This window comes from Mobula hypostoma, chromosome 1 (assembly GCF_963921235.1).
Source record: "Mobula hypostoma chromosome 1, sMobHyp1.1, whole genome shotgun sequence".
Lineage (NCBI taxonomy): Eukaryota > Metazoa > Chordata > Chondrichthyes > Myliobatiformes > Myliobatidae > Mobula > Mobula hypostoma.
In genome coordinates, this window is record NC_086097.1 from 250,618,729 (window position 1) to 250,633,164 (window position 14,436).

At 42.6% G+C, this 14,436-nt stretch overlaps 1 protein-coding gene across 1 annotated transcript in view; it reads right to left on the reverse strand.

Moving 5' to 3' along the window:
- Nucleotides 1–231: 231 nt before the first annotated feature.
- Nucleotides 232–14,436, reverse strand: part of cdh17 (cadherin 17, LI cadherin (liver-intestine)) — a 168,015-nt gene continuing 153,810 nt past the window's right edge. The window contains exons 17-18 of the mRNA XM_063067108.1: nucleotides 1,873–1,989; nucleotides 232–740 (exon numbers count right to left, since the gene is read on the reverse strand). Coding sequence (XP_062923178.1) covers nucleotides 625–740; nucleotides 1,873–1,989 — 233 coding nt within the window. The 3' untranslated portion in view covers nucleotides 232–624. The remainder of the gene's footprint in view (nucleotides 741–1,872; nucleotides 1,990–14,436) is intronic.

Here is a 14,436-nt window from a genome sequence, read left to right on the forward strand (position 1 = left end):
CAAAAAAAATCACTCTAACCTAACAAAAATCAAAGCTGTCTATTTATAAACTCAATTTGTCTATCGTCACATTCACCCCCAAGCACATTGTAAATAAAAACTCTAGAATATGATACAATGATATTCCAAATACAATGGAGTGCTTTTAACAGCAAAGCAGAATGTATTAATCGCATGCTCGGTAGACAACCTTACATGTCACTAAGTGTTCAGGAGGATTGTATTCATAACGTGTGTGTGTGTGTGTTTGTGTGTGTGTTTGTGTGTGTGTGTGTGTGTGTGTGTGTGTGTTTGTGTGTTTGTGTGTGTGTTTGTGTGTGTGTGTGTGTGTGTGTGTGTGTGTTTGTGTGTGTGTGTGAGTGTGTGTGTGTGTGTGTGTGTGTTTGTGTGTGTGTGTGTGTTTGTGTGTGTGTTTGTGTGTGTGTGTGTGTGTGTGTGTGTGTTTGTGTGTGTGTGTGTGTGTGTGTGTGTGTGTGCGTGCGCGCAGAAACTTTTTAATATTCAAAACCTGTTTTATAATAAAAAGACTAATCCCTGGAAAGTTTTGTAAATGGATCTTCATAAGATTGGAAGGCTGACTCTGATAACTTCTTCTGAGTGCAGTAGGCTTTTAAATATCTGCCATTATGCGTTAGCCAGAGGTATCGTTTCATTCTCAGTCCGTTCCACTCGATTTGTCAGATCAGCTTTTCCATGCTTCTTTGGTTTAGTTTTTAAAAATATGATTAAGAGGATCAAGCCTGTGGAGTGATGAATGAACAGGTCAAATTATTCCTCTGCAAGCAGTTTTAAACTAATATTTTTGTAACAAAATCTTAGCAAAGTTCAAAGTAAATTTATGATCAAAGTACATATATGTCAACATATCCTATCCTGAAATTAATTTTCTTGCAGGCATTTACAAGAAAATAAAGAAATACAATAGAACTTTTGAAAAACTATCTTATGAGGAAAGTTGAGTGAGCTTGGGCTTTTCTCTTTGAAACGAAAGAGGATGAGAGGTGACTTGATAGAGGTGTACAAGATAGTAAGAGGCATAGATCAAGTGGACAGCCAGAGACTTCTTCCCAGGGTGCAAATAGTTAATACAAAGGGGCATACACTGGAGGAAAGTATGGGGGGGGGTGTTGTCGGAGATGAGGTTTTGAGACAGAGAGTGATAGGTGCGTGGAACATGCTGCCAGAGGTGATGCTTCAGTGACTTTTAGCAGCATGGAGGAACAGGCCAGTCTTGGGTTCACATCCACAGATCCCTTGAAATTGCCACGCACGTTGATGGGGTTCAAAGTTCACAGTTCACCAGATACTACCCTGAGATTTAATTTCTTGCAGACATTCACAGCAGAACAAAGAAATACAATAGAAGCAAAGACAAACTACAAGCAACTGACAAGCAACCAATGTGCAAAATGCAAAAAGAGAGGAAAATAAAGAAATAATAATAAATAAATAATGAGAACATGAGATGAAGAGTCCTTGAAAGTGAGTCCATAGGTTGTGGGAACAGTTCAGTGTGGTGGTGAGTGAAGTCATCCCCTCTGATTCAAGAGCTTGATGGTTGAGGGGTAATAACTGTTCCAGAACATGGTAGTGTGAATCCTGAGGCTCCTGTACCTTCTTCATGATGGTTGAGGGTATTAACTGTTCCTGAACCTGATGGTGTGAGTCTTGAGGCCCCTGTGCCTGCTTCCTGATGGCAGCAATGAGAAGAGAGTGTGGCCTGAGGGTCTCTGATGATGGATGTACTCAGTGGTGGGGTAGGCTTTACGGTGATGGACAGGGCCATATCCACTACTTTCAGCTGGCTATGTTTTGTCGCAATAATAGATAAATAAATAATAACATGCAGCCTGGGGCTTGATCCACACTTACCTATTACAGCGAGTGTTCCAAGAAGGATTCCGACTGCAAGTCCTGCTTTTGAATAACTGGGTTGATTGTCTACTGGAATAAAGCACACTCCGTATTTTGAGCACTTGCACACTTTAACTAGGGATAAAAACAGAGAGACAAATGTGTTGTATATTTCATATTTTAATTGGTTAAGCATTCCCCTGCCTTCTCCCTGTAACCCTTGATGCCCTTACTAATCAATAACGCATCAGCCTGGTCCCTCAACACCACCTCTTTAGTAAAGACAGCACAGCAGCATCTTCACTTCCTGAGGAGATTGAGGTGACTGAGACTCCCTCACCTCGTTCTAACCAATTTTTACAGGCTTTTTACAACTCCCTGCCACCACTCAGGTCACATCACTTACCAAGTGCCAATGGAATAATGATGTTTACTTTTTAACTTGTAATGTAAATGCACCTTATTATTTGTGGTAATATTACCTAATGCGTTGTGTGTGATTTATATATATTGTGTTGTTCACCTTAGTCAGGGAAACACTTTCGTTTGGTGGTGGCTGCTGTACGACAATAAACTTGAACTTGAAACTTGAAGCTTGAGCCTCCTCTTTAAACATACTCAATGACTTGGCCTCCTCCATGGTCTGTGGCGATGAATTCCGCAGATTGATCACCCTCTGGTTGAAGAAATTCCTCCTCACCTCTGTTCTGAGTGGATGTCCCTCTGTTCTGAGGCTGTGCCCTCTGATCCTGCCTCACCCACTCTAGGAAACAGCCTCTCCACATCCACTCTATCTAAGCCTTTCAATTTTCAATAGGTTTTAAATGAATTCCTCCTTCATTCTTTTAAACACAAGCGAGTACAAGCCCAGATCCATCAAATGCTACTCATATTCTTTCTTTCCTGGGATCATTCTTGTGAACTTCCTCCGTACCCTCTCCAGTGCCAGCACATCCTTTCTTATATAAGAGACCCAAAACTGCTTACAATACTCCAAGTGCGGTCTAACCAATGCCTTAAAATGTCTCAGCATTACTTCCCTGATTTTATACTCGAACTCTCTGAAAATGAATGCTAACATTGGTGAGTCCCAACACAGACTGGAGGACCATTTCATCAAGCACCTTCACTCGATCCAGCACGAAAGGAAAGATCTCCAAGTAGCCAACATTCCAATTCAACCTCCCATTCCCATTCTGACACGGTGGCCTATGGCATCCTCTACAACCATGATGAGGCCACAGTCAAGTTGGAGGTGCAACCATCTGAGTAGGCTCCAACCAGATGGCATGAACATTGATTTCTCCAACTTCTGGTAACTTCTCCTCCTTGCCCTTCTTCTCCCACAAGTGCAATCAACAGAAGATTACCCAGCGTAAAGAGGTTGTTAACACAGAGAGTGGTGTTTGTGTGGATCACCCTGCCAAGACTGGTAATAGAAGCAGATGAAAGACATTTGAGAAACTCATGGATAATAGAAAAATGGAGGGTTATGTAAGAGGGAAGGGTTAGATCGGTCTTAATGTAAGTTAAAAGGTTGGCACAACATCGTGGGTGAAGGGCCTGTACTGTGCCGCAGTGCTCCACAGTATGCCCTATGTTCTATGTTATTAAAGTTTTGTGGTTGTTTCGAGAGGAGATTTACCGAGGTGCTGCCAGGACTAGAGAGTATGCCTCACGAGGATAGTTTCAGCAAGTTAGGGTTGTTTTCTTCGGGGTGAAGGAGGATGAGAGGTGAGTTGACAGAGGTGTACATGATGATACAATGATTTGAGGCACAGATTGAGTGGACAGCCAGAGACTTTTTCCCAGTTGGAAATGGCTAATAGCAGGGGCATAATTTTAAGTTGATTGGAGGAAAGTTTGGGAGAATGTCAAAGGTAAGTTTTCCTTTTACGCAGAGAGTGGTGGGTGTGTAGAACACATTGCCAGGAATGGTGGTAGAGGTAGATATATTACAGAGATTTTTAAGAAACTCCTAGATAGGCAGATGGATGATAGAGTGCCATGTGGGAGGGAAGGGTTAAATGGAATCAGTTAAAAGGTCAGCACAGCATGGTGGGCTGAAGGGCCTGTACAGCACTATAGTGTTCGACGTTCAATATAAAATAAGGATGCTTTTTTTGGGAGGTGGGAAGAAACGGGAGACCCAGAGGAAATCCATACAGTCACAGGGACGCTGTTCAAATACATACCAGACAGACCAAACCAGAGGAACATGGATTATTGAGAAAGCAACACTGTCTGCTGTGCTACTCTGCCCTCCCACCCCCACTGGACTGTGTAGAGTCTGTGCACTAATCTATAGGCCAGTTTCAAAGACCAACTTCATTTGCCATACACATTTACATGCATGAGAAATTTACTGTCAGTGTGTGACATGCACCAAACTGAACATTCAACAATTGTAAAGAATTATATAAAATTAAAGATAGAGATTAAAGTACAAGTGTGAAAAAATGACCATAACTACATAAGTAAGTAATAAGACCATAAGACATTTGGGCAGAATAAGGCCATTCGGCCCATTGAGTCTGTTCGGCTATTTCATCATGGCTGCTATATTATCCTCTCAACCCCATTCTTCTGCCTTCTCTCTGTAACATTTCTAATTAAGGATCTATCATAAATACCATCATGACAGACAATCACCGCCAGATACACGTGTGTTTGAAGTTGCAGAGGGGAAGATATAGGATCAAGGATCAAAGATTATCTTTATTTGCCATAAATGTTTACATGTATTAGGAATTTGCCATGGTGTGTTGGTCAGGGAATGAATGCAACAAAAAAACCATTCACCAATTATACAGAATAAAGAATTGTGTAAAAATAAATTTAGAGGTTTAACATGGAATAAATGTGCATAAATAAATAAATACTAGAATGTATTTACAATGTAACAGCATTATAGAAAGTGGTTTAAAGAGTTTACTGTGCACTGCAGTGATGGGGTGATAGATTGGGGGGTAGGGGTGGGCTAACTAGAATGGTTGATCAGATTATCTGCTGGCAGTGAAGTTTTTGTTTCACTAGCCTTATAGTGTTTTCCAGAAGGGAGGTTTTGGAAATGACTGTTTTGCAGGGTGGGTAATGCCTGTGATGCTTCTTGGAGGCCAAGGCTGAGGTGGGCTTGAGATTTGGGAATTGAAGTTCTGGTTGCCTCATCACAGGGCACATCCTCTCTGGGGTTCATTACTCAGTTATGGTGAAGAGGCTTATAAGTTGCTGAGATCCCGAGAGTGATGCCATTTGAAATTAGCTCAAGGGGGGAGGTTCCACATGAAGAGCAATCCAACAAAGTCCTCGTCAGTGGAGCTGGCTGAAGATGATGACTCATCACAAAGGCAGTGAAGATGGAAGAAGGCTGCAGCTGTGTAAGGACCCCAGTTGTCTTGCATTCCATATCACTGGACCCTGACCCCGATCGGTCGAGGACCATGTGGTGCCTGCCCATGGATCAGCCTCGCCACGTTAAACAAAGTCACGTACGGGTGTTCTCCATTAAGGGAATCTACCATAACGTCCCAGTTATGTGGATCCTGGATCAGCCTCTGCAGGCCCCACCAACAGATGACTCCTTAGGAGAACATCATACTCGACTAGAGTGATCCTACTACAACACAGTACAGTACAACCCCCTCAGGGCTGTGTACTGAGTCCCCTCCTGTACTCCCTGTATACCCATGACTGTATCGCCACCCGCAGCTCCAATCTGCTAATTAAATTTGCCGACGACACTACATTGATTGGCCTTATCTCAAACAATAATGAGGTAGCTTACAGGGAAGAAGTCATCTCTCTGACACAGTGGTGTCAAGAAAACAACCTCTCCCTCAATGTCGCAAAAACAAAGGAGCTGGTTGTGGATTACAGGAGGAATGGAGACGGGCTAACCCCTATTGACATCAATGGATCTGGGGTTCAGAGGGTAAACAGCTTTAAGTTCCTCCACTTCAGCGAGAACCTCACATGGTCTGTACACACCAGCTGTGTGGTGAAAAAGGCACAACAGTGCTTCTTTCACCTCAGACGGTTGAGGAAGTTTGGTACGGGCCCCCAAATCCTAAGAACTTTCTACAGGCGCACAATTGAGAGCATCCTGACTGGCTGCATCACTGCCTGGTATGGGAACTGTACTTCCCTCAATCGCAGGATCCTGCAGAGAGTGGTGCGGACAGCCCAGCGCATCTGTAGATGTGAACTTCCTATGATTCAGTACATTTACAAGGACAGGTGTGTAAAAAGGGCCCGTTGGATCACCGGGGACCCGAGTCACCCCAACCATAATCTATTCCAGCAGCTAACATCCGGGAAACGGTACCTCAGCATAAAAGCCAGGACCAACAGGCTCCAGGACAGCTTCTTCCACCAGGTCATCAGACTGATGAACTCATGCTGACATGAGTGTACTCATATTACATTGACTGTTCTATTTATTATAAATTATTATAAATTACTAGGATTGCACATTGCACATTTAGATGGAGAAGTAACAAAAAGTTTTTTACTCCTCATGTATGTGAAGAATGTAAGAAATAAAGTCAATTCAATTCAGTTCAATACATAGAATATTGAACAGTACAGCTCAGGAACAGGCCTTTCAGCCCACAATGTTGTGCTGATCCAATTAAATTCGTCATCAAATGGCCAACCAAACTAATTCCACTCTGCCTACACAATGTCCATATTCTTCCATTTCCTCACATTCATGTGTCTATCTAAATGTCTCTTAAAAGTACCTTATAAGACCATAATAAGTCCCTAATAAGATATACGAGACCCATCGAGTCTGGTCCATCATTTCATCATGGTTGATCCAATTTTCTTCTCAGCCCCAATCAGCTGCTTCTCCTTGTATCCCTTCCTGTCCTGGCCAATCTATCAACCTCTGCCTTAAATATACATAAAGACTTGGCCTCCACAGCTACCTGTGGTAAAGAATTCCACAGACTCACCACCCTCTGGTGAAAGAAATTCCTTTTCACACTGTCTGTCTACTCTGTCTGTGCCTCTGTTGGATTTCCCCTCAGCCGCTGGCGCTCCAGAGAAAGCAACCCACGTTTGTCCAGTCTCTCATGATAGCACACATTCTCTCATCTAGACATAATCCTGGTAAAGGTCTTCAGCACCCTCTCCAAAGCCTCATCTTCCTTCTCATAAAGGAGTGCAATACTCCAGATGCAGCCTAACCTGAGTTTCATAAAGCTGCAACTTAAATTCCTGACTTTTAAACTCAATGCCTCGACTAATAAAGACATGCATGCCATATGCCTTCTGAACCACCCTAACAACAGATTTATTATTTCCTCTTAACAATGCACCAGAACCCATTACAATGTTTTGAACACATGTTTTCACTCACTTGCATTATGTGCTTAATAGCCTGGATTATTAAGTACCCCAATGTCTATTTATTGCATGGACGCTGAGACAGATTATTCATTTACCAAATCCATTTTTGCTCTTCATTTTCAATTTAGGTTTAATCAGATTTCTTATAATCATGGGACTGATTTCATGTCTGTGCTGTCTCCAGGTTCATCGTTATCATTATTATTCTATGAATTTATTGAGTATGCCCACAAGAAAATAAATTTCTGGGCTCTGTATGGTGACATACATGTTCTTTGATAATAAAAATTTACTTTGTACTTTTCTTTGTAATACACTCTTTTGCTATTTTATTAGGTACATCTGCTCTTTAATGCAAATATCTGATCAGCTAATCACGTAGCAGCAACCCAATGCATAAAAGCATGGAGACATGGTCAAGAGGTTCAGCTGTTGTTCAGAGCAAACGTCAGAATGGGGGAGAAATGTGTTCTAAGTGACTTTGAGCGTGGGATGATTGTTGGTGCCAGACAGCGCAGTTTGAGTATCTCAGAAACCACTGGTCTCCTGGGATTTTCATGCACAACAGTCTCTGGAGTTTACAGAGAATGGTGTTATAAATGAAAAAAAAATCCAGTAAATGGCAGTTCTGTGGGGGAAAACACCTTGTTAATGACAGAGGTCAGAGGAGAATGGCCAGACTGGTTCAAGCTGACAGGAAGGCGACAGTAACTCAAATAACCACGGGTACAACAGTGGTGTGCAGAAGGGCATCTATTTTTTTTATGTTATTTTTTTTTAATATAATTTTTACTGAGTTTTCAAAGTGAATACATGAAAAGATAATGTCTACCCTCCCCCCTCCCCTCAATCCTTCCCCCTGATATATACTCCTACCTGAAAAAAAAAGAAAGAAAGAAGAAAAAAAAGAACTGCCTGGGTGTTGGAAGGTTTCCACATGCTCCATGGGATTCAAAATAAATTTAGTATATTTATTTATTACTTTCCCCAAGGGACCAAGATCTTTATCATCGGAGCAACTAAATATGCCATCCTATCTTTTGTAAATAAGGGCGCCAAATATCAGAAGGGCATCCCTGAACACACAACACATCGAACCTTGAAGTGGATGGGCTACAGCAGCAGAAGACCATGAAGGTGCACTTGGTGGCTCTTTAAGTGCAAGATGTATCTAATAAAGTGGCCACCGAGTCTACTTTACATTGCAAATATTGCATAACTAAATTATGTCCAAATGTCAAAATGAAGATCACATTTAGTTAAGAATTTAATTCTCATGAGATACTATTTTTAAATCATTAACAGAAAATAAACATAATGACGGCATTAAAATACGTGTGTTCTGCAGATCCTTTGTAGTATAAATCAGTTGAAATTCCACCCATTTTCTCGGACGTGAGATCGATGGAAAGTGTACTAGCATAACAGAGTCTCTGCCTAACTGTGCAGAGATCTTCTCACTGCAAAGATAATTTTTTTTTGCCTTATGAAAAAAACAATAATTTTATCCGTAATATATGCAAATTGAGGGCTAATATCCATTGAGCAATTGCCCATGTAAAGTCAATGGTAGCAAACAATGGTGAGTCATCGTCAACACAAGAGATCATGCAGATGCTGGAAATGATGAGTAACATACACAAAATGCCGGCAGCATTCAGCAGGTCGGGCAGCATTTCTCCATTCTCCAACTGTCAGCTAATTTCTCTTCCCTCCTTCCTTCTCTCTTTTTCCATTCCTCATTCTGATTCTTCTTAATCCTTCTTTTCTCCTCACTGTCCCGTCAGCTCCCTCTGGTTTCCCTCTTCCTTCCCTTTCTCCCATGGTCCAGTCTCCTCTCCCATCAGATTCTTTCTTCTCCAGCCCTTTATCTCTTCCACCTGTCACCTCCCAACTTCTCATTTCTTGCCCATCCCCCACTCTGCCACCTTCCCGCTCAACTGGTTTCACTTATCAGCCGCCAGTTTGTACTTCTTCCCCTCCCCACCTTCTTATTTTGGTTTCCTCTCCCTCCCTTCCCAGTCCTAATGAAGGGTCTCTGCCTGAAACCTTGTTTCTCCCCTCCATAGATGCTGCCTGACCTGCTGAGTTCCTGCAGCATTTTGTGTGTGTTGCTCTGGATTTCCAGCATCTGCAGAATCTCTAATATTTGTGATTACTGCAGACGTCCACTTGATATCCAGAACAGAAACAGAATTGGGTTGATTTTCACTGACATATGTTGTGAAATTTGTTGTTTTGCGGTAGCAGTACAGTGCAATACTTAACATATACTACAAGTTATCGTAAGAGTGCTCCCATTCCCGTTCTGTATACCCTCTTGGTTTTAATAAATGTACTGTACAAAATTCAGACAGTCTTGAGTACAAATACCGTGAAAGTGATCATGGTCAGTCCGCAGACTACTTGCATTTTTGTCAACGTTTGCTGCCAGAGACATTATTGAAAATGAATGTCAAAGAGAAGTACAAAAGGTCGATGTGTTTCTGTTGTTAGTTATTCAGGGCCAAGCTCTAACCCTTTGTTCAGATTCAGAATCAGGTTTATTAGTTGTTTTATCAGGTTTATATGTTATAAAAAATGTCGTTTAGTGGCAGCAGTACAGTGCAATACACAAGAATTACTATAAGAATATATATATATGTAATAGTGCAAAAAGAACAAAAAGTGAGGTAGTGTTCATGGGTTCAATGTCCATTCAGAAATCTGATGGCAGGGGGGAAGAAGCTGTTCCTGAAACATTGGGGCTCCTGTACCTCCTCCTTGATAAAGGACATGTCCTGTGCGGCGAGGGTCTTTAATGAGGGATGCTGACTTTTTGAGGCATCGCCTTTTGAAGGTGTTCTCAGTACTGGGGAGGCTGGTGCCCGTGATGGAGCTGGCTGAGTTTACAACTTTCTGCAGCTTTTTCACATCCTGTGCAGTGGCCCCGCCATACCGGACGGCGATGTGACCAGTAAGAATGCTCTCCACAGTACATCTGTAGAAACTTACGAGAGTCTTTGGTGGCAAACCAGATCTCCTCCAAATCCTAATGAAGTAGAACTACTTGCATGTCTTCTCCATGATTGCATCAATATGTTGGGTCCAGGATGGACCCTCAGAGATGTTGATACCTGAACTGCTCGCCCTTTCCACTGCTGACTCCTCGATGGGAACTGTATTGTGTTCTCACAATTGCCTCCTCCTGAATTCCACAATCGTTTCCTTGGTGTTACTGATCAAGTTGAGTGCGAGGTTATTAACATAGAACATATAGCACAGGAACAGGCCATTCGGCCCACAATGTTGTGCTGAACCAGCTAAAAAGTAAATAAACCCTCCCCCAAAAATACTAATCTCTCCTACCTACACCATATCCATATCCCTCCATTTTCCTTACATCCATGTGCCAATGAACTTGCCTCTACCAACGCACTAGGCAGCACGTACCAGAGTAAAAAACTTAACACCTCACCTCCTCCTCGAACCTTTCTCCTCTCACCCTCAAGGTATGCCCCAAACCACTCAACCAGCTGATCTATCACACTCTTGTATGCCTCCTCCTTAGGGTAGACAGCAACATCATCATGTTCCAAGTAACTGAATTGAATTGAATTGACTTTATTACTTACATCCTTCATATACTAATTTAACTAATTTCCCCCGGGATCAATAAAGTATGACTATGACTATGACTATACATAAATAAAAATCTTCACATTACGTCGCTGTCTAAATGTGTAATATGCAATTTATAGTAATTTATAATAAATAGTATGTACAACAATATAACATAGAAATACAGTTGTGTCATCAGGAGTTAATCAGTCTAATGGCCTGGTGGAAGAAGCTGTCACAGAGCCTGTTGGTCCTGGCTTTTATGCTGTGGTACCATTCCCCGGATGGTAGCAGCTGGAACAGTTTGTGGTTGGGGTGACTCGGGTCCCCAATGATCCTTTGGGCCCTTTTTACACACCTATCTTTGTAAATGTCCTGAATAGTGGGAAGTTCACATCTATAGATGCACTGGGCTGTCCGCACCACTCTCTGCAGAGTCCTGTGATTAAGTGAAGTACAGTTCCCATACCAGGCAGTGATGCAGCCAGTCAGGATGCTCTCAATTGTGCTCCTGTAGAAAGTTCTTAGGATTTGGGGCACAAACCAAATTTCTTCAACCGTCTGAGGTGAAAGAGGTGCTGTTGTGCCTTTTTCACCACACAGCCGGCATGTAGAGACCAGGTGAGATCCTTGGTCATGTTTATGCCGAGGAATTTAAAGCTGTTCACCCTCTCAGCCCCAGATCCATTGAAGTCAATAGGGGTTAGCCTGTCTCCATTCCCATTGTAATCCACAACCAGCTTCTTAATTTTGAAACATTGAGGGAGACGTTGTTTTCTTGACACCACTGTGTCAGTGTGATGACTTCCTTTTCATAGGCTGCCTCATTATTATTTGAGATTAGGCCATTCAGTGTAGTATCATCAGCAAATTTAATTAGCAGATTGGAGCTGTGGGTGGTGACACAGTCATGAATATACAGGGAGTAAAGCGGGGGGGGGGGTGGTGGGGAGGCTTAGGACACAGCCCTGAGGGGCACCTGTGTTGAGGGTCAGAGGGGCAGAGATGAGGGATCCCACTCTTACTACCTGCTGGCAATCTGACAGGAAGTCCAGAATCCAGCTACACAAGGCAAGGTGAAGGCCAAAGTCTCTGAGCTTCTTGTCAAGCCTAGAGAGAATTATGGTGTTGAATGTTGAACTGAAGTCCAAGACCAGTTAGCCTGACCTCAGTGGCTGGGAAGATGTTCGAGTCAATTGTTAAGGATGAGGTGATGGAGTACTTGGTGTCACAGGACAAGATAGTAGAAAATCAGCATGGTTTCCTTCAGGGAAAATCATGCCTGATGAATCTGTTGGAATTCTTTGTGGAGATTACAAGTAGGATAGATAAAGGGGATGTAATGGATGTTGTATATTTGGACTTTCAGAAGGCATTTGACAAGGTGCCACATATAAGGCTGCTTACAAGTTAAGAGCCCATGGTATTACAGGAAGGTTACTAACGTGGTTATAGCATTGGCTGATTGGTAGGAGGCAGTGAGTGGGAATAAAAGGATCCTTTTCTGGTTGGCTGTCAGTGTCTAGTGGTGATCCACAGGGGTTGGTGTTGGGACCTCTTCTATATAAGTGATTTAGACGATGGAATAGATGGCTTTGTTGCCAAGTTTGCATATGATACAAAGATTGGTGGAGGGGCAGGTACTGTTGAGGAAACAGGTTGGATGCAGAAGGACTTGGACCGATAGGAGAATGGGCAAGAAAGTGGCAAATGAAATATAATATTGGAAAATGCATTTTGGTAGTAGAAATAAATGTGCAGACTATTTTCTAAATGGGGAGAAAATCCTGGAATCTGAGAGGCAGAGGGGCTTGGGAGTCCTTGTGCAGAACACCCTGAAGGTTAACTTGCAGGTTGAGTCAGTGGTGAGGAAGGCAAATGCCATGTTAGCATTCATTTCAACAGGTTTGGAAAACTAGAGCAAGGATGTGATGCTGAGGCTTTATAAGGCACTGGTGAGGCCTCACCTTGAGTATTGTGAACAGTTTTGGGCCCCTCATCTTAGAAAAGAGGCACTAGTACTGGAGAGGGTCCAGAGGAGGTTCACAAAGATGATTCCAGGAATGAAAGGGTTATCATATGAAGAATAGTTGATGGCTCTGATCCTGTACTCATTGGAGTTCAGAAGGATGAAGGGGGATTTCATTGAAAATGTTTGAATGTTGAAAGGCTAGACAGAGTAGATATGGAAAGGATGTTTCCCATGGTGGGAGAGTCTCAGACAAGAGGGCACACCCTCAGGATAGAGGGGCATCCTTTCAAAACAGAGATGCAGAATAAATTTTTTAGCCAAAGGATGGTGAATTTGTGGAATTTGTTGCCACATGCAGCTGTGGAGGCCAGATTGTTGGGTGTACTTAAGACAGAGATTGATAGGTTCTTGATTGGACATGGTATCAAAGATTAAGGGGAGAAGGCCGGGAACTGGAGTTGAGGAGGAGAAAAAAAAGGTTCAGCCATGATTGAATGGTGGAGCAGACTCGATGGGCCAGATGGCCTAATTCTGCTTCTGTGTCTTATGGTCTAACAGCATTCTCACATAAGCATCTTACTTCTCCAGATGTGTAAGGACAGTGTGTAGAGCTGTGGCTATTGCGTCATCTTTCGATCGGTTGTGTTGGTAGGCGAATTGTAGGGTGGTAGCAAACTGCAGATGTAATCCTTCACCAGCTTCTCAAAACATTTGCTTATTATTGAGGTGAGTGCGACAGGACGTCAGTCATTCAGACATGTTACTGTGGTCTTTTTAGATACAGGGACAATGGCGGATGTTTTGAAACAGGATGGCACTCTACACTGGGAGAGGGAGGGATTAAAAATGTCTGTAAATACACCTGGCAGTTGTGCCAGTTGATAAATAAAGAGACCAATTTCTATGCCGTACGTTGTCCCGACTTTAATACTGGATATTTGCAGAAGCCTTTGTAGCTTTCATAAGTCGAGGGATAGAGTTTAAGATTCACGATGTAATGATGCAGCTCTATAAAACTCTGGTTAGGCCACACTTGGAGTACTGTGTCCAGTTCTGGTCACCTCACGCTAGGAAGGATGTGGAAGCATTGGAAAGGGTACAGAGGAGATTTACCAGGATGCTGCCTGGTTTAGAGAGTATGCATTATGATCAGAGATTAAGGGAGCTAGGGCTTTACTCTTTGGAGAGAATGATGATGAGAGGAGACATGATAGAGGTGTACAAGATAATAAGAGGAATAGATAGAGTGGATAGCCAGCGCCTCTTCCCCAGGGCACCACTGCTCAATACAAGAGGATATGGCTTTAAGGTAAGGGGTGGGAAGTTCAAGGGGGATATTAGAGGAAGGTTTTTTACTCAGAGAGTGGTTGGTGCGTGGAATGCACTGCCTGAGTCAGTGGTGGAGGCAGATACACTAGTGAAGTTTAAGAGACTACTAGACAGGTATATGGAGGAATCTAAGGTGGGGGCTTATATGGGAGGCAGGGTTTGAGGGTCGGCACAACATTGTGGGCTGAAGGGCCTGTACTATGCTGTAGTATTCTATGTTCTATGTTCTAAATGCTAGTGCATTGGAATTAAATTGTTGACAGTGTGTTAGACATTTAATCAGCTGACAGAAATCAGAAGTGGGTAAATCTGTTTTGCACATCTAT